Source organism: Bombina bombina, chromosome 4 (genome assembly GCF_027579735.1).
Source record: "Bombina bombina isolate aBomBom1 chromosome 4, aBomBom1.pri, whole genome shotgun sequence".
Classification (NCBI taxonomy): Eukaryota; Metazoa; Chordata; class Amphibia; order Anura; family Bombinatoridae; genus Bombina; species Bombina bombina.
In genome coordinates this window covers 868,437,306-868,455,603 of record NC_069502.1, presented here as the reverse complement: position 1 = coordinate 868,455,603, position 18,298 = coordinate 868,437,306, and the positions used below count along the sequence as shown (strand labels likewise).

The window sequence follows — 18,298 nt, the reverse complement described above, 5'->3', positions numbered from 1 at the left end:
TTGTGAATTCCAACAACATTAGTAGAGAAATTGTGGTTCCTTCATTATGTCCTAATCCTAAGACTTCTAAGGAGAAATCGTTGCATTCTTTGGATGTTGTTAGAGCTTTGAAATATTATGTTGAAGCTACTAAGTCTTTCCGAAAGACTTCTAGTCTATTTGTTATCTTTTCCGGTTCTAGAAAAGGCCAGAAAGCTTCTGCCATTTCTTTGGCATCTTGGTTGAGATCTTTAATTCATCATGCCTATGTTGAGTCGGGTAAAACTCCGCCTCAAAGGATTACAGCTCATTCTACTAGGTCAGTTTCTACTTCCTGGGCGTTTAGGAATGAAGCTTTGGTTGATCAGATTTGCAAAGCAGCAACTTGGTCCTCTTTGCATACTTTTACTAAATTCTACCATTTTGATGTGTTTTCTTCTTCTGAAGCAGTTTTTGGTAGAAAAGTACTTCAGGCAGCGGTTTCAGTTTGAATCTTCTGCTTATGTTTTCATTGAACTTTATTTTGGGTGTGGATTATTTTCAGCAGGAATTGGCTGTCTTTATTTTATCCCTCCCTCTCTAGTGACTCTTGCGTGGAAAGATCCACATCTTGGGTAGTCATTATCCCATACGTCACTAGCTCATGGACTCTTGCTAATTACATGAAAGAAAACATAATTTATGTAAGAACTTACCTGATAAATTCATTTCTTTCATATTAGCAAGAGTCCATGAGGCCCACCCTTTTTGTGGTGGTTATGATTTTTTTGTATAAAGCACAATTATTCCAATTCCTTATTTTATATGCTTTCGCACTTTTTTCTTGTCACCCCACTTCTTGGCTATTCGTTAAACTGATTTGTGGGTGTGGTGAGGGGTGTATTTATAGGCATTTTGAGGTTTGGGAAACTTTGCCCCTCCTGGTTGGAATGTATATCCCATACGTCACTAGCTCATGGACTCTTGCTAATATGAAAGAAATGAATTTATCAGGTAAGTTCTTACATAAATTATGTTTTATTACCAATTTTGCTGTGTTCTCTGGGTATTCTTAGTTGAAAGCTAAATCTAGGAGGTATATATGCTATTTTCTTAGACCTTGAAGGCCACCTCTAATGTGAAAGCATTTTGACAGTTTTTCACCACTAGAAGGCGTTAGTTCATGGTTTTCATATAGATAACATTGAGCTCAGGCACGTGAAGCTCCTAAGAGCAAGCACTGATTGGCTAAAAATGCAAGTCTGTCAAAAGAACTGAAATAAGGGGGCACTTTGCAGAGCCATAGATACAAGGTAATCACAGAGGTAAAAAGTATATTATTATAACTTTGTTGGTTATGCAAAATTTGGGAATGGGTAATAAAGGGATTAGCTACCTTTTTAAGCAATAAAAATTCTGGTGTTTACTGTTCCTTTAAGGCTGTGTGTGGTGCAAGTTCTCACTTTAAAGGCTGCGAGTGCTCTGCGTGTATGTGTGTGCACATGCCCCATCCCTTTAAGACAGTGTCCCTTTAAAGAGGTGTATGCGTTGCATGCTCCCTTTAAGACTGTGTGTATGGTGTGAGTTTACCCACTAAAGCAGAGCTTTCCAAGCTTTTCATGTTGGTGACACTTTTTAGACCTACATCATTTCGCGACACAGTAATTCCGTTGTACACGCAAACAGGAGGTTAAAGGGAAAGTCTACACCAGAATTTTTATTGTTTTAAAAGATAGATAATCCCTTTATTACCCATTCCCCAGTTTTGCATAACCAACACAGTTATAATAATATACTTTTAACCTCTGTGATTATCTTGTATCTAAGCCTCTGCAAACTGCCCCTTTATTTCAGTTCTTTTGACAGACTTGCAGTCTAGCCAATCAGTGCCTGCTCCCAGATAACTTCATGTGCACGAGCACAGTGTTATCTATATGAAATACGTGAACTAACACTCTCTAGTGGTGAAAAACTGTTAAAATGCATTCTGAAAAGAGGAGGTTTTCAAGGTCTAAGAAATTAGCATATGAACCTCCTAGGTTAAGCTTTCAACTAAGAATACCAAGAGAACAAAGCAAAATTGGTGATAAAAGTAAATTGGAAAATTTACATGCTTTATCTAAATCATGAAAGTTTATTTTGGCCTAGACTGTCCCTTTAAACTAGCTTGTTTTAAGAGATACGGACACATACATAAATCATATAATAACTACATGTATTTATGTAAGTGTGCAAGAATTAAAAAAAGTTTAATAACACCAATAGCTACTTACTATTTTAATGGGCTGTATGAGGTTGATGGGATGAACACAGTTTCTAAATATTTAGTGGATTATTAGGTAAAGACACTCGCATTTCATCATCAAGCATTTTTAAGCTTCCACTTCCTATCCATATATCAAGAGCAGGAGCAGCAATGCACTACTGGGAGCTAGCTGCAAAAAAAACTGACTTCAGCTCATCATTTAAGCTGACGCCCTCAGAGCTCTGCGAGTCCGACTGACTACTGCCTGCACTGCAAACACACTGCTGTCCCACTCACTGACTACACATGCAGTCACAAGCCAATTTTCCCACCAAAGCCGCCAATGGGAATCGTTTCAGTTCCCATTGAGCCACTAGGTATCAATCACGTGTCAACCATTTGATATGCGTAGCAGGCAGGCGGAAAGTCAGAAAACAAAAAAAAAATTTTTTTAAAAATGTTACATTCAAAAAAATTTGTGCTGAAGCAGGAACACACCTACAAACTGCTGCCGGCACGCTAATGTGTCACGACTTTGTGAGCAGGCGATGAGCTGCCCTTTAAGGGCATGCATGGTGTGAGCTGTTCCTTTAACGCTGTGTGCTTGTGGTGCAAGTTGTCCCATTAAAGGCTGTGTGTGCAGGTGCCCCTGTCCCTTTAAGACAGAATGTCCCTTTAAGGCTGTGTGCGTGGCGTGTGCATGCACACTGTTATCGCTCCCTTTAATGCTGTGCGTGTGATGTAAGTTTACCCTCTAAAGTTTTTGTTTGCCTACTCCTTTAAGACTGCCTGCACTGGGTGTGCATGGTGTGGAGCTGATTTTTTTATTAAAATGTATAGTTTTGCTTATTTTTAAATAACATTTGGCAAGATTACAAGTTATGCGCTAAACCGGGTTCATAAATAACGCAAAACAATGAGCCGTATCGCACTTTCCATAGCGCTGCCATTACAAGTTACTGAAAAACCTTCTTTTGTTGTGCGATATGCTCCATCCCGCACAAAACCCAAGGCCTGACTTGACGTGCTCGTGCACGTTTTCCCCCATAGACATCAATGGAGAGAAAGTGTTTTAAAAAAACTAACACCTGCGATGGCGGAATGGAGATCGCAGTAACGCAATCCCCATTGATGTCTATAGGGAAAAGAAAGTTATTTAAAAACTAACACTCTAACATAAACCGCTAGTCTAAATACCCCTAATCCGATGCCCCCGACACTAAATAAACGTAATAACACCTAATTCGCTGCACACCCGCATCATTAACACCTAAATAAACCTATTAACCCCTAAACCACCGTCCCGACATCGCTAACACTAAATAAACCTATTAACCCCTAAACTGCCGCCCCCCCCCACATCGCAAATCACTAAATTAAACTATTAAAGGGACAGTCTACCATAGAATTGTTATTGTTTTAAAAGATAGATAATCCCTTTATTACCCATTCCCCAGTTTTGCATAACCAACACAGTTATATTAATATACTTTTTACCTCTGTGATTACCTTGTATCTAGGAACCTTCTTTCAGCCCCCTGATCACATGACTGACTGTTTCTTGTCTATTGTCTTAAATTTAGCATTGTATTGTCCTAAATATTAAATAACTTTCTGTGCCTGAACACAGTGTTATCTATATGGCCCATGTGTACTTTCTGTCTCTTTGTGTTAAAAAGCATGTGATAAGAGGCAGCCCTCAAAGGCTTAGAAATTAGCATATGAGCCTACCTATGTTTAGTTTAAACTAAGAATACCAAGAGAAAAAAGCAAATTTGATGATAAAAGTAAAATGGAAAGTTGATTAAAATTAAAAGTCCTATCTGAATAATAAAAGTTTAATTTATACTAGACTGTCCCTTTAACCCCTAAACCTAACACCCCCCCCTAACTTTAAATTAAATTTACAATATAACTATCTTAAAATAAATAAAATCTTACCTGTGACAAAAAAAAACTACGATTAAACTTTAAAGATTAAAACAACCGAACACTGCAAAATAAAAAAAATAAAAAGTACAACATTTAAAAAAAAAACAACACTAGGAAAGTTTTCGAAAATCTAACCTTACCAACAAAAAAAAACAAATTACGAAAAATAAAAAAACACTAAGATTGCCAAAATAATAAACGAAATTATCCAAAATAATAACAATTACACCTAATCTAATAGCCCTATAAAAACAAAAAAGCCACCCCCAAAATAAAAACACCCCTAACCTAACAAAAAAACAACCAATAGCCCTTAAAAGGGCCTTTTGTAGGGCATTACCCTAAGTTAAACAGCTCTTTTACATTAAAAAAAATTACAAAGTCCCTCCTAACAGTAAAAAGCCCCAACAAACCAAGCCCCCAAAATAAAAAAAACTAAGTCTAAAAAAAGCCTTAGCTACCCATTGCCCCTAAAGGGGCATTTGTATGGGCATTGCCCTTAAAAGGGCATTCAGCTCTTTTACTGCCCATTAAAATAAAAAATCCCTAATCTAAAAAAAAAAAAAAACACCAAAAAAACTACTACTCACAGTTCCTGAAGTCCGGACATCCATCCTTATCCAGATGGCGCAAAGTCTTCATCCAGGCAGCGACATCTTCATCCATCGTGGGGATATCTTCTATCTTAATCCCGGTGGCGCAGAGCTGTGGCGGCACAGAGCTGTCCAGGACCGGCGGCGACATCCAACACTGAACATCCTCTTCATGCGATCGACCGCCGAACACTGAAGCTTGAATGCAAGGATTCCCCTTTTATATTGGGGTACCGTTGCATTCCTTTTGGCTGAAAAATATTAACAGCCTATTGGCTGTTCAAATGTGGGGGGACGGCAGTTTAGGGGTTAATAGCTTTATATAGTGTTGGCTATGTGGGCAGCGGATTAGGGGTTAATAAGTTTAATATAGTATTTGCGATGCGGGAGGGTGGCTGTTTAGGAGTTAATAGGTAGTTTATGGGTGTTAGTGTACTTTGTAACATTTTAGTTATGAGTTTTGTGAAAAAAAATTGTTTTGCAAAATCCATAACTACTGGTCTCAGATCGCGGAATGGATCGCGTCGGTATAGACCATAATGCAAGCATTTTAGCCGGAACGAACAACCTGTAATACGGCGCTATAAAAAAAATCCCACACTTTAAAAGTCATTTTTTGAGTACAGAATGGAAAGTTGCGTTACAGGCTAAAACACTTGCGATATAGCTATACCGCCACGACTTGTAATACGGGAGACCTGCCATTCCACACGCAATGGCCAATTTTTCAGCAGTATAGCCGTACCACACCATACCGCAAAACTTGTAATCTAGGTCATTGTGCTGATTTTCAGACTCCTAACCAAGCCACAAAGTTTTAGGAGAATACTGATGTATACCTACTCCAGCTTGCTCCTATTTGTGTAAAGAGTCTTTTCATATGCAGAGGAAGGGGGGGGGGGTCTTCCTTCACTGGGTGTTCCAGTCAACCTAATCAAAAGTGCTAAATTGGGAGCTTCTAAGTAAGTTTTTACAAGGTGTTATACTGAATTTTTAGATCAGTATCTGTGCATATTCTTCTTTATAGTAGTGTCTATTACATGCAGTTATATGGAAATTGGTGTATACTTTCCCTTTAAAAACAGCCTCTTATCACATGCTTTTTTATTAGTTTCTCACAACAGGGGAGTGCTAGTTCATGTGAGCCATATAGATAACATTGTGCTCATGCCCGTGGGTTGTGCACAGCATGGCACTAATTGGCTAAAATGCAAGTCAATAGATAACTAAAAGGTCATGTGATCAGGGGGCTGTCAAAAGATGCTTAGATACAGAGGTAAAAAGTATATTAATATAACAGTGTTGTTTATGCAAATCTGGGGAATGGGTAACAAATGGATTATCTATCTGGTCTGGTGTAGACTGTCCCTTTAATTTATTTGCAAAAATGTGCAAATGGTTAGAAACGGCTTCATCACAGGGGTGTTAAATGACTAAAAGGGTTAAAGATCTGTAATTAGTGACATAAAAAGTCTTGTTAAAACAGTTTATTTATTTGATTGATTTACTTTTTATTTATTTATTTATTTATTTTAATAATCACTGTCCACCTTTGGATTAACCTGTTTTATTCACTTTTGTGATCATGTAAAGTGACACTTGTTTCTGTTTAGGATGCTCAGATGAGGACATTTGTCACCCATAATTCACAGCATTTCCCCCTATGACAATAAACTGTACACAAGATCTTCTCTCACTCTCTCTCTCACAGCATTTGCCAGTAAGGGAGAAACACTATAATAATATCTGACAAATTCAGTTGCCCAACAAGACAATGTCTGACAAGACCGAGAACCAAACCTCAGATCTTGCTGATGCACACGGAGGTAAGCAGGACGTCACGTACATGTCATCTGGTTTTTTTTCATCGGAAAGGGATAATATAATAAACAAGAAATCTCAGTGATCTGATCACTTAAAGGGACCTAATGGCCACTAGTATGCTGAAGCTGTTTATAAGTTTATGTTAAGCAATGTTTAAAAACCTGCTTTAGTCTTGTTGTTAATGCAGAGATCAGCATTAAAGGGACATGATACCCAAGTGTTGAAATACTTGTAAGTGATGCAGCATAGCTGTAAAAAGCTGCCGAGAAAAAAAATCACCTGAACATCTCTATGTAAAAAAGAAAGATATTCTACCTCAAAATGTCCTAAGTATTCACACCCCATTGTAAAGGACTTTAGGCCACAAATCAGTATGCCTGTCCCGAGATCACAGTAAAAGAGTTTATGACCTCATCACTGCTTATGCTGATTGGCTGCTGTTCATTTCTTCCTTTTTTTTTAAAAAGGGCAGTAACTGAAAACACTTACTCTGGTGAGCTGAGAGGATTTTGAGGTAAAATATCTAACTTTTTTACATAGAGATGTTCGGGTGATATTTTCCTGTCAGCTTTTTACAGTTATGCTGCATCACTTCCAAGTAATTTTGCATATAAGTATTATGTCCCCTTTTGTCTTCACACTCAGAGGCAGATTTATTAAAGTGCGGACAAACATGATACGCTGTCAGCATTTATCATTACACAAGCAGTTCTTGTGAACTGCTTGTGCAATGCCGCCCCCTGCAGATTCGCGGCCAATCGGGTGTCAACCAGCCCGATTGTATAGGATCGGGTGGATTGATGTCTGCAGTCTCAAAGCAGGCAGACAAGTTATTGAGCAGCGGTCTTTTTCCGTCAAGCCTGAAGGCTCGCGTGGAAACAGGGGCATCAAGCTACATTCGGAGCCTGATAATTCGGCCCCTCAGTGTCAATCTGTGCTTAAATAGTTGCTGATTGGTAGGTATGCTCCAACCACAGTGGACATAGTAAAAAACTAAAGCAGGTTGTGTGTTTGGGAAACATAGATGGGTTTCCTGATATTACAAGAAACAGCAAAAATGTATAAAATCACTGTTGGTAATATAGTTTATAATGTATCCCTTAATAGGCGATTTCATGCATATAAATGTAGTATTCATTATAACAGCAAATATTCCTAATTATTTATTTTCCATACAAAATGTCCAAACTGCTTAGAACACAGATTCTATTTAAATCAATCAGCATGCTGTATTACATATGCTAAGAATAAAAGATAAGGGAAATATATAAATAAGATACAATGTGAAAGAGTATCTAAGATTTGAATGGCCATGAAGCAATTATGATAGTACTTTGAGTTGTAATATATATGCACTTGTGAGCATCTGTGATTTTTTAATTGCTGCAAAGGGACATAACTGTTATCTGCAAATACGGTCATATGCACATGGTATATAATCTAGGATGATCACATAGTGAATATATCTCTTGACAAAGTTCCCCCAGGAGGGAATGAAACACGCGTAGAGGCCTATGAGACTTAAGAGATTCACGGCTGTACACTCAGGCCACGCCCATTGCTGATGTGGGGAAGCCATAAAGCAGTGAGTTGATGCCCAGGCACCTTCCATACACGCCATTTTGGACTTTGTTTGTTTTTGGATTATTGCTTCTCCATACATTGGCAAACAGTTTGGAAATATAACAACTGGGATAGGAGGATTGAAAATTGGAATGGAGATCGGTATACAGTTAGTACCTGATGTGTTTTAACTTTTAACTAGCTTTGTCTGGTACGCATATAAGCATTTTTATTTCTGTTTTTATTGTTAATAACTTATTACCTTGATTTATTACCTCTGTTTATAGGGACAGAGCTGTGTAGTTACTAAAATGTGTATATGGTGCTGTTGGTCACATACAGGGAGCACTAAATCAGGGTTATTGTTTTTTTAAATAATACTTTTATTGAGGTTTGTGCGCAAACAATACAACTTATATGAAATATCATATCGTTAAAACAGACATAAATGATACATTCTAGTTGAACAATTTCTCTATATATAAAGAGATCAGATTCCCACTATGAATAATTTTAAGAGAAAAAAATGAAACCTCTTTTTACATCACTTTTGGACCTGCAAACGTAGAACAATTGGTATTTTTAATAATAACAAAAGTGAAAATATCAATTTACTTTGTAAGGGATATGGGAAGATATGTAGATATATTGCATTGAATACCCAAGCAGTCCTGTTACGGTAGATATAAAAAAAACACAAAGTTAACATCATGAGGAACTGCAAGGGTTATGAGCAAAAAACAATGGTAAGGTTGCAGCATAGGAGAGATAAGCCACGTAAGCAGCACTCCTAAATTAGGAGGTACATTATGGGGGGAGGTGGTAGGTTGAATATAGTAAATAGTATATATAGCTAGGGAGACTTCTAAAATGCAAAATGACCAGGCCCACCTAGCAAGGTTTTATTAAACAGCTTATTCCATACTGTCCCAAAGTACCCACCGGACTAAATCAGAGAACAGTACTCATTACACTTGTGTGTTGAATTTCTAGAGGCACTTAAGCGCAAACTAGACTATATGATAACCATGTCAGATCTAGTTCCTTAGCAGTATTGCAATGCTAACAAAAGTGTGAGTTTAGTACAGACCCTACATGAGTAAAATTAAAACAGTAACGGGCGCTATAAAAAGAGTACACATGTATGAGCGCAACCAAATGTGGGATACCATTTTACAGTAGAGAGGCTTATAGGGAACCTCACCATAACACGTGGTTAATAGTCATGTAGTATAAGGGTGACATATTAATGATTATCCCAACCCGTAACAAGCATGGTGAAGTACTCATGTATTAATCCCTATACTTGCAACCGCTTCACAAAAAATAAGCTGCACAGTGGGCGAAGAAACACTTTTCTGCGAGTAGACCAGCACTTTACACAAAATAGTCAAGTTATATAGGCAAGAAAAGTGCAAAATTGAAATTGGGTACTATAAACCTACCATTGCAATTGTGTATATTGTAAAATAACATAATGTAAGAAAACACAAACATATTAAGTGCTCTCTGAATGCGGAATGAAGACAAATGCTAAGGGATATATCGTACTCAATTAAAAATACATAACATCACCCGTGTATTCTGACTGGGTACGATGGCCTCCACTTGTAATTTAACATTATAGAAACTAGCAACCCGCTACACCAAGCCTGCACACTTCGTTATAAAAGACAGCGGTATTTGTAGTGAGGTATGAAGTCCGGCATCTCAGCCAGGATGGGCTTATATGGGATTTAGAGGAGGTCTATGGTAAAGCTGTCCGGTGCAAAAGTTCATTTAGAGTCTGCCGTGTTGTTGCCAAATCTATCGGCATAGAAGATAGCCTGTCTTTTCTACCCGATGCCCATCCTGTCCTTCTGTGCCTCAAGCTCAAGATGTGCCTCTACAACATGCATCTCAGGGATGAGATGCCAGAAAGAATAAGGTAGGTAGCTTTGTCTGTGAGTAGGAGGGAGTTGACGCGATGCCATCCTGAGTTGTAAAGCCATTGGGGAAATACTTAGGGCGGCCAGATGATAAGCGGTACTAAGAGCAACAAAACACTTGAGAGTATCCTGAGACCCATGCTCTATGCGAGTGAAGTCCGCACTTGTTTGGCTTTTGGGAATCGCTTCAGGTAGTGTGGTCTCAGCGGTAGTCACCTCAGCCTTACGAGATGTCTCCGTCTCAGCCGGTGCAAAGCTAGGAGGGCGTGAAGGATGCTGGGGCCCCAAAGCATCCCCCTCAGTAATAGTCACTTCAGCCGAGTCCAGAAACCTTGCCTTCGCAGGTCCGCATTTCTCCTCTAGAGCAATGGTACTATTTAAAGTTGCAAAGAGTGTTTTCCTGTGATAAGTTAGGAGTCTTCCAATTTCGGCAAGTATCAGGCGAGTGTCCATCATAACAGCTATGCTCCCACGAGGGAGATAAAATGGCCGCCGCTTGTGAGGTTTTTGGGAAAGTCTCTCAGAGCTAGTACACAATTAGTACCCCCGCAGCCAGATCAAGCATCCTCCATATATCATACAAGGCTTTAGAAAGGCAATCTACTTATAGTAAATGCTAATAATGAGTCAAAGTCCAGTCTTAGGTCCTTATTAACACAAAATGTTCCGGAGCTCTGAAAATTTGCGACCTCTCTTGCACGCTGTTGGCTCCGTCCCCCATTAAATCAGGGGTTTAATAAAGGTTTATAGGCACAGAGCTGTGTAATTACTATAATGTGTATGTGGTGTTGTTTGTCACATACTGGCAGCACTAAATCAGGGGTTTAATGAGGTTTATAGACACAGAGCTGTAAAGTTACTATAATGTGTACATTGTGTTGTTGGTCACATACAGGGAGAACTAAATCAGGGATTTAATGAGGTTTATAGGCTCAGAGATGTGTAGTTACTATAATGTGTATGTGATGTTGTTGGTCACATACAGGGAGAACCAAATCAGGGGTTTAGTAAGGTTTATAGGCATAGAGATGTGTAGTTACTGTAATGTGTATGTGATATTGTTGGTCACATACAGGGAGCACATAATCGGGGGTTTAAAAAGGTTTATAAGCACAGATCTGTGTAGTTACTATAATGTGTACGTGATGTTGTTGGTCACATACAGGGAGTACTTAATCAGGGGTTTAATAAGGTTTATAAGCACAGAGCTGTGTGGTTACTATAATGTGTTTGTGGTGTTGGTCACATACAGGGAGCACTAAATCAGGGCTTAATAAGGTTTATAGGCACAGAGCTGTGTGGTTACTATAATGTGTTTGTGGTGTTGTTGGTCACATACAGGGAGCACTAAATTAGGGGTTTAATAAGGTTTATAGACACAGAGCTGTATAGTTACTATAATGTGTATGTGGTGTTGTTGGTCACATACAGAAGCACTAAATTAGGGGTTTAATAAGGTTTATAGGCGCAGAGCTGTGCAGTTACTATAATGTGTATGTGGTGTTGTTGGTCACATATAGGGAGCACTAAATCAGGGGTTTAGTAAGGTTTATAGGCACAGAGCTGTGTAGTTACTATAATGTGTATGTGGTGCTGTTGGTCACATACAGGGAGAACTTAATCAGTGGTTTGATAAGGTTTATAAGCACAGAGCTGTGTAGTTACTATAATTTGTACGTGATGTTGTTGGTCACATACAGGGAGCACTAAATCAGGGGTTTAATAAGGTTTATAGGCACAGAGCTGTGTAGTTACTATAATGTGTACGTGATGTTGTTGGTCACATACAGGGAGAACTTAATCAGGGGTTTAATAAGGTTTATAAGCACAGAGCTGTGTAGTTACTATAATGTGTACGTGATGTTGTTGGTCACATATAGGGAGCACTAAATCAGGGGTTTAATAAGGTTTATAGGCACAGAGCTGTGTAGTTACTATAATGTGTATGTGGTGGTGTTGGTCACATACAGGGAGCACTAAATCAGGGGTTTAATAAGGTTTATAGGCACAGAGCTGTGTAGTTACTATAATGTGTATGTGGTGCTGTTGGTCACATACAGGGAACACTAAATCAGGGGTTTAATAAGGTTTATAGACACAGAGCTGTGTAGTTACTATAATGTGTTTGTGGTGATGTTGTTCACATACAGGGAACACTAAATTTGATTTAGGTCATTACAGATTCCTCTCATATGAGCAAACAAATTACTCTCACTGTTTAACGTTAAATGAACATTAAAAGAACAAGAAGACCAATTTTTTTCTTTCATGATTCAGGTAGAGAATGTAATTTTTAAGAACTTCTCAAATTTGCTTCATTCTCTTGGTATCCTTTGATGAAGCTGGTGCAGCTATGCAGTACTTGTGACAGAAGTGCTGAACACTCACAGATCAGTGATGTTGACGGCTTTGTCTTAGTTGTATCATGCGCTTCAGTTTAGCACACACAATACAGAGTGTGAGTTTTACAATTTTTTTTTTGCAGTTTTCAAAAAGTGTTAAAGGCAGAGTAGCATTCTCTATATATGGCAGCAGTACTTGTCATGAGAGCATACTGAGGTAGGCTCAGGAGCATGCTCTATATATGGCAGCAGTGCTTGTGATGAGAGCATACTGAGGTAGGCAGAGTAGCATGCTCTATATATGGCAGCAGTGCTTGTCATGAGAGCATACTGAGGTAGGCAGAGGAGTGTGCTGAATATATGGTAGCAGTGCTTGTCATGAGAGCATACTGAGGTAGGTACAGGAGTGTGCTGTATATATAGCAGTAGTGATTGTCATGAGAGCATACTGAGGTAGGCACAGGGAGTGTGCTGTATATATGGCAGCAGTGCTTGTCATGAGAGCATACTGAGTTAGGCACAGGAGTGTGCTGTATATATAGCAGCAGTGCTTGTGATGAGAGCATACTGAGGTAGGTACAGGAGTGTGCTGTATATATAGCAGTAGTGCTTGTCATGAGAGCATACTGAGGTAGGCACAGGGAGTGTGCTGTATATATGGCAGCAGTGCTTGTCATTAGAGCATACTGAGGTAGGCACAGGAGTGTGCTGTGTATATATAGCAGTAGTGCTTGTCATGAGAGCATACTGAGGTAGGCAGAGGAATGTGCTGTATATATGGCAGCAGTGCTTGTGATGAGAGCATACTGAGGTAGGTACAGGAGTGTGCTGTATATATGGCAGTAGTGCTTGTGATGAGAGCATACTGAGGTAGTATCAGGAGTGTGCTGTATATATGGCAGCAGTGCTTGTGATGAGAGCATACTGTGGTAGTATCAGGAGTTTGCTGTATATATGGCAGCAATGCTTGTGATGAGAGCATACTGATGTAGGCAGTGGAGCATGATCTATATAAAACAACAGTTTCCCTTTTTTGAATGGCACTAAATCTTCATACAGCGTTATTAGCTATTCCAGTGTTTTTCAACCAGTGTGCCGTGGCACACTAGTGTGCCGTGAGAGATCCTCAGGTGTGCCACGGCAGACTGACAACAGTGTGACATATTTTTTAAACTTTGCTTGTTTTTTACTCCCAGTGCAGGGGTAGTTTGTAGGAGGCATGGTATAACAGCACAATACATACAGTATGTGTGTGTTTGTGTGTATGTGTGTATATATATGCTGTATTAGGCTACAATGTGTGATTTTTTTTAAATTTTGGGATGGTGGTGTGCCACAGGATTTTTTAATGTAAAAAAGTGTGCCACAGCAAAAAAAAGGTTAAAAATCACTGAGCTATTCAGCCTCCCAGGTTTACTACACACTGACACTTCAGTGAGGATCACCTGGTTAGCCCTGTATGGTGTATATCCTAAACAACAACTGGTACGTGTGTATAGAGACAAAAGTGAAACAGGCAGCAAGCTCTTCCTTTATATTTGCTCTATAACGTTTGTTTATATCACAGCACACTGGTATGGACTGTTACACGCAGGGTCCTTCATCAGAGAGTGCTATTGGGATGATACACACTGTTTAAATGGACACTAAACCCAATTTTTTCCCTTATGATTCAGATAGAGCGTGCAATTTTAAGTAACTATCTAATTTACTCCTATTATCAAATTTTATTCGTTCTCTTGGTATCTTTATTTGAAAAAGGAGGAATTTAAGCATAGGAGCCGGCTCATTTTTGGTTCAGACCCTGAATAGCACTTGCTGATTGGTGGATACATTTAGCCACCAATAGGCAAGCACTACCCTGGTGCTGAACCTAAAATCATAATTAGAGTAAATTAGAAAGTTGCCACAAATTGCATGCTCTATCCGAATCATAAAATAAAAAAATTGGGTTTAGAATCCGAATAATAACACTCATTTACAAAGCAGGAGGATTCGCAAAGGGGCTCCCTCTTCTTAGTTAAAGAGTCAGTAACGGGGCGTGTCTAAGCCGCAGTCATGGTCGGACGCTGTTTTCAGTAGCTCTTGTAGTCATTTAAACAATCCACTGAACGTCTCCCTTCTAACATCTCATCCTGCATTGCACTACTAACTACTACCTTGGAGGAAGATTCTAAGTGAGATGATGTCTACAAATTTGTTTTCTCACGCTTCATGACATATCTCAACCAAGTCTGAATTCAGCGGCCTAAGATTTCATACCGACATCCCCCCCCCCCCCCCGGTTTAACATCTAGTCGTGTAGCAGTGGTATGGCAATACTTCCAGGATGAAGGAGTTCTATATAAATATAATTTATCTGCTGGAGGAGCTGGGTTCTAAAGACGACAGAGCATTTCATGATCTCCGGGCTGCTATAATTGATATGCGTACCCAAGATGGCGACAGTCTACCCACAAGCTACGACTTCCGAATCTCGGAACCGATTGAGGACCCACTCACTCTACAACACCCTTTCTGTCAGACACCAGAGAGGGGGCTCAGAGAGACCTCAATAAACATCATCCCCAACGCTGTATTTAGCGTTACGAAACCGCTCCCGGTGGTTAGCTCACCATGCGTAGCCAACGATGCATCAGTGTCAACTAGGTTTACTCCGGTCATCACCCAGCAACATACCTGGCATCCTCTCCCTCTCAGCCTGTGTCCCCGGCATGAATGAAAATATGATCCCTTACCTCTGCTCACGTCTCGGGGAGGTGCGGCCAACTCCTGTGAGCGAATATCGGTAAACTCTCACTATTCACTTGAGGGACATGCGGTGCGGGAGAGAGAAATCTGGATAGCAGGACTGTCACTCACCTTCAGATTGAATGTTCTGCACTGGTTGCTGTCGCAAAGCGCTACTGCATCATATGGGTTATCCAGAGTGCTGATCGTGATAAGCAGTCTGAATGCCAGATAGGAGTGGGCTAGAAAAGAACTATATCTGATTCAGGAGACTTCTCCCTTTACATATATGGACCTAAAGTATATCTACATGGTTGAGCCTTTCCCTAATGGTCCCCTTAGTCTCTTGTTAGTTATTTTATTTCTTTTCTTTTCAACTAAGCACATTTAGAAACGCATGAGGTCAAGATACGGGCACATATGTATATTATTTGTACTTCATTTTATCAATTGCTCCTAGCAAGTGTTTTACTTACTGCATTAGCAATGTTTGCTCTGTATTTCACCCAAGTCCTAGCTAAGACCCTTTAACTTATCCTAGATCATTTGGAAACGTGGTGTATAGATTCACTTACTTGATCTATCTATTTACAGAGTCCCTATTAGACCTCAAATGAACGTGGTTTTTAGTACTAACCTTAATGATCTCCTGTATAAAGTTATGTACTTGAGTGACAAATGTTTACATGCTCATCAGTTTTACCACAACCATTTTACTTTGTGAGGTCCTCATACCCAGCTCTCTCATGTGGCTCTAAGCTGCATGATCCCTAATGTAAGAGCACTTCATGTGATGGTTCCTTCTAGGATCTTACCTTGACTACTATTTTAAGAGCTATCTCTGCTTACCTGCAATTTCCCATTATACTGTAGCAAATTTTTTACTTATTCAGTGGAGGCTCATGTACCTGATCATACATACGTATATATATCTCTTAAACCATCTTGAATGTACTGTATCTTTTTTACATTTGCTATTGTACATTGACACACACTGTTTTGTTATTGTTTATGCTAACAAATCTCAATAAAAAAAAATTGTTTTTTAAAAAAAAAAAGTCAGTAACACCTTGTAATTACAAGACATTTCTGTTGTGCTGCTACAGAATAACATATCAGCCAAGTTCTAACTTTTTTAAAACAAATTAACATCCTTTTCACTGCAGTTAATTTTCAGTAGACAAAAACTACTCCCCATTTTTTCTTATTTGGAATGTCCAATCTGGATTTAGTCTGCAGACAAGAAGGCTAGTTAATCTCATAATATTGTTATAAAGTACATTGTTTTGCAGTTACCCGATATACAGGTGAAACTCGAAAAATTTGAATATCGTGCAAAAGTTCATTTATTTCACTAATGCAACTTAAAAGGTGAAACTAATATATGAGATAGACTCATTACATGCAAAGCAAGATAGTTCAAGCCGTGATTTGTCATAATTGTGATGATTATGGCTTACAGCTCATGAAAACCCCAAATCCACAATCTCAGAAAATTAGAATATTGTGAAAAGGTGCAATATTCTAGGCTCACTCTAATCAGCTAATTAAGCCATAACACCTGCAAAGGGTTCTCTCAGTCTGGTTCAGTAGGAATCACAATCATGGGAAAGACTGCTGACCTGACAGTTGTGCAGAAAACCATCATTGACACCCTCCATAAGGAGGGAAAGCCTCAAAAGGTAATTGCAAAAGAAGTTGGATGTTCCCAAAGTGCTGTATCAAAGCACATTAATAGAAAGTTATGTGGAAGGGAAAAGTGTGGTAGAAAAAGGTGCACAAGCAGCAGGGATGACCGCAGCCTGGAGAGGATTGTCAGGAAAAGGCCATTCAAAAGTGTTGGGGACTTTCACAAGGAGTGGACTGAGGCTGGAGTCAGTGCATCAAGAGCCACCACACACAGACAGATCCTGGACATGGGCTTCAAATGTCGTATTGCTCTTGTCAAGCCACAACAAACAACGTCAGAAGCGTCTTACCTGGGCTAGAGAAAAACAGACCTGGTCTCTTGCTCAGTGGTCCAAAGTCCTCTTTTCTGATGAGAGCAAATTTCGCATCTCATTTGGAAAACAAGGACCCAGAGTATGGAGGAAGAATGGAGAGGCGCACACTGCAAAATGAAGTCCAGTGTGAAGTTTCCACAGTCTGTGTTGATTTGGGGAGCCATGTCATCTGCTGGTGTTGGTCCACTGTGCTTCATTAAGTCCAGGGTCAGCGCAGCCGTCTACCAGGAGATTTTGGAGCACTTCATGCTTCCTTCCACAGACAAGCTCTATGGGGATGCTGACTTCATTTTCCAGAAGGACTTGGCACCTGCCCACACTGCCAAAAGCACCAAAATCTGGTTCAATGACTGTGGGATTACTGTGCTTGATTGGCCAGCAAACTCGCCTGACCTGAACCCCATAGAGAATCTATGGGGCATTGCCAAGAGAAAGATGAGACATGAGACTGAACAATGCTGAATAGCTGAAGGCCGCTATTGAAGCATCCTGGTCTTCCATAACACCTCAGCAGTGCCACAGGCTGATAGCTTCCATGCCACGCTGCATTGAGGCAGTAATTGCTGCAAAAGGGGCCCAAACCAAGTACTGAGTACATACAGTATGCATGCTTATACTTTTCAGAGGTCCGATATTGTTCTATGTACAATCCTTGTTTTATTGATTGCATGTAATATTCTAATTTTCTGAGATCGTGGATTTGGGATTTTCATGAGCTGTAAGCCATAATCATCACAATTATGACAAATCACGGCTTGAACTGTCTTGCTTTGCATGTAATGAGTCTATCTCATATATTAGTTTCACCTTTTAAGTTGCTTTAGTGAAATAAATTAACTTTTGCACGATATTCTAATTTTTCGAGTTTCACCTGTATACAATTAGGTATAGATATGTAGCAGGGTTATAGCCTTGAGAAGTCAGCAGGTGCATTTAAATTTTCACAGCTAAGTTACATTAAAAATGGGCAAAATGAACAATAAAAATGTATTACAAAGGTTTTTTATTACACTTAAAAGGACAGTAAAGTCCAAATTAGATTCAGATAGGAAATGTGATTTTAAACAACTTTCCAATTTACTTTTTATTATCAAATTTGCTTTATTTTCTTGGTATTCTTAGTTTAAAAATAACCTAGGTAGGCTCATATACTTATTTCTAAGCCTTTGAAGGCCGCCTC

General features: G+C 39.3%; 2 protein-coding genes across 2 annotated transcripts in view; one reads left to right on the top strand and one right to left on the bottom strand.

The window, feature by feature from the left end:
- The window catches only part of LOC128657359 (gastrula zinc finger protein XlCGF67.1-like), a 101,355-nt gene that overhangs the window by 35,571 nt on the left and 47,486 nt on the right, over window positions 1-18,298 (top strand). The window contains exon 2 of the mRNA XM_053711677.1: window positions 6,440-6,554. Coding sequence (XP_053567652.1) covers window positions 6,503-6,554 — 52 coding nt within the window. The 5' untranslated portion in view covers window positions 6,440-6,502. The remainder of the gene's footprint in view (window positions 1-6,439; window positions 6,555-18,298) is intronic.
- LOC128657355 (oocyte zinc finger protein XlCOF7.1-like) overlaps window positions 1-18,298 on the bottom strand; it is a 190,822-nt gene that overhangs the window by 130,700 nt on the left and 41,824 nt on the right. The gene's annotated exons all lie outside the window — the stretch shown is intronic.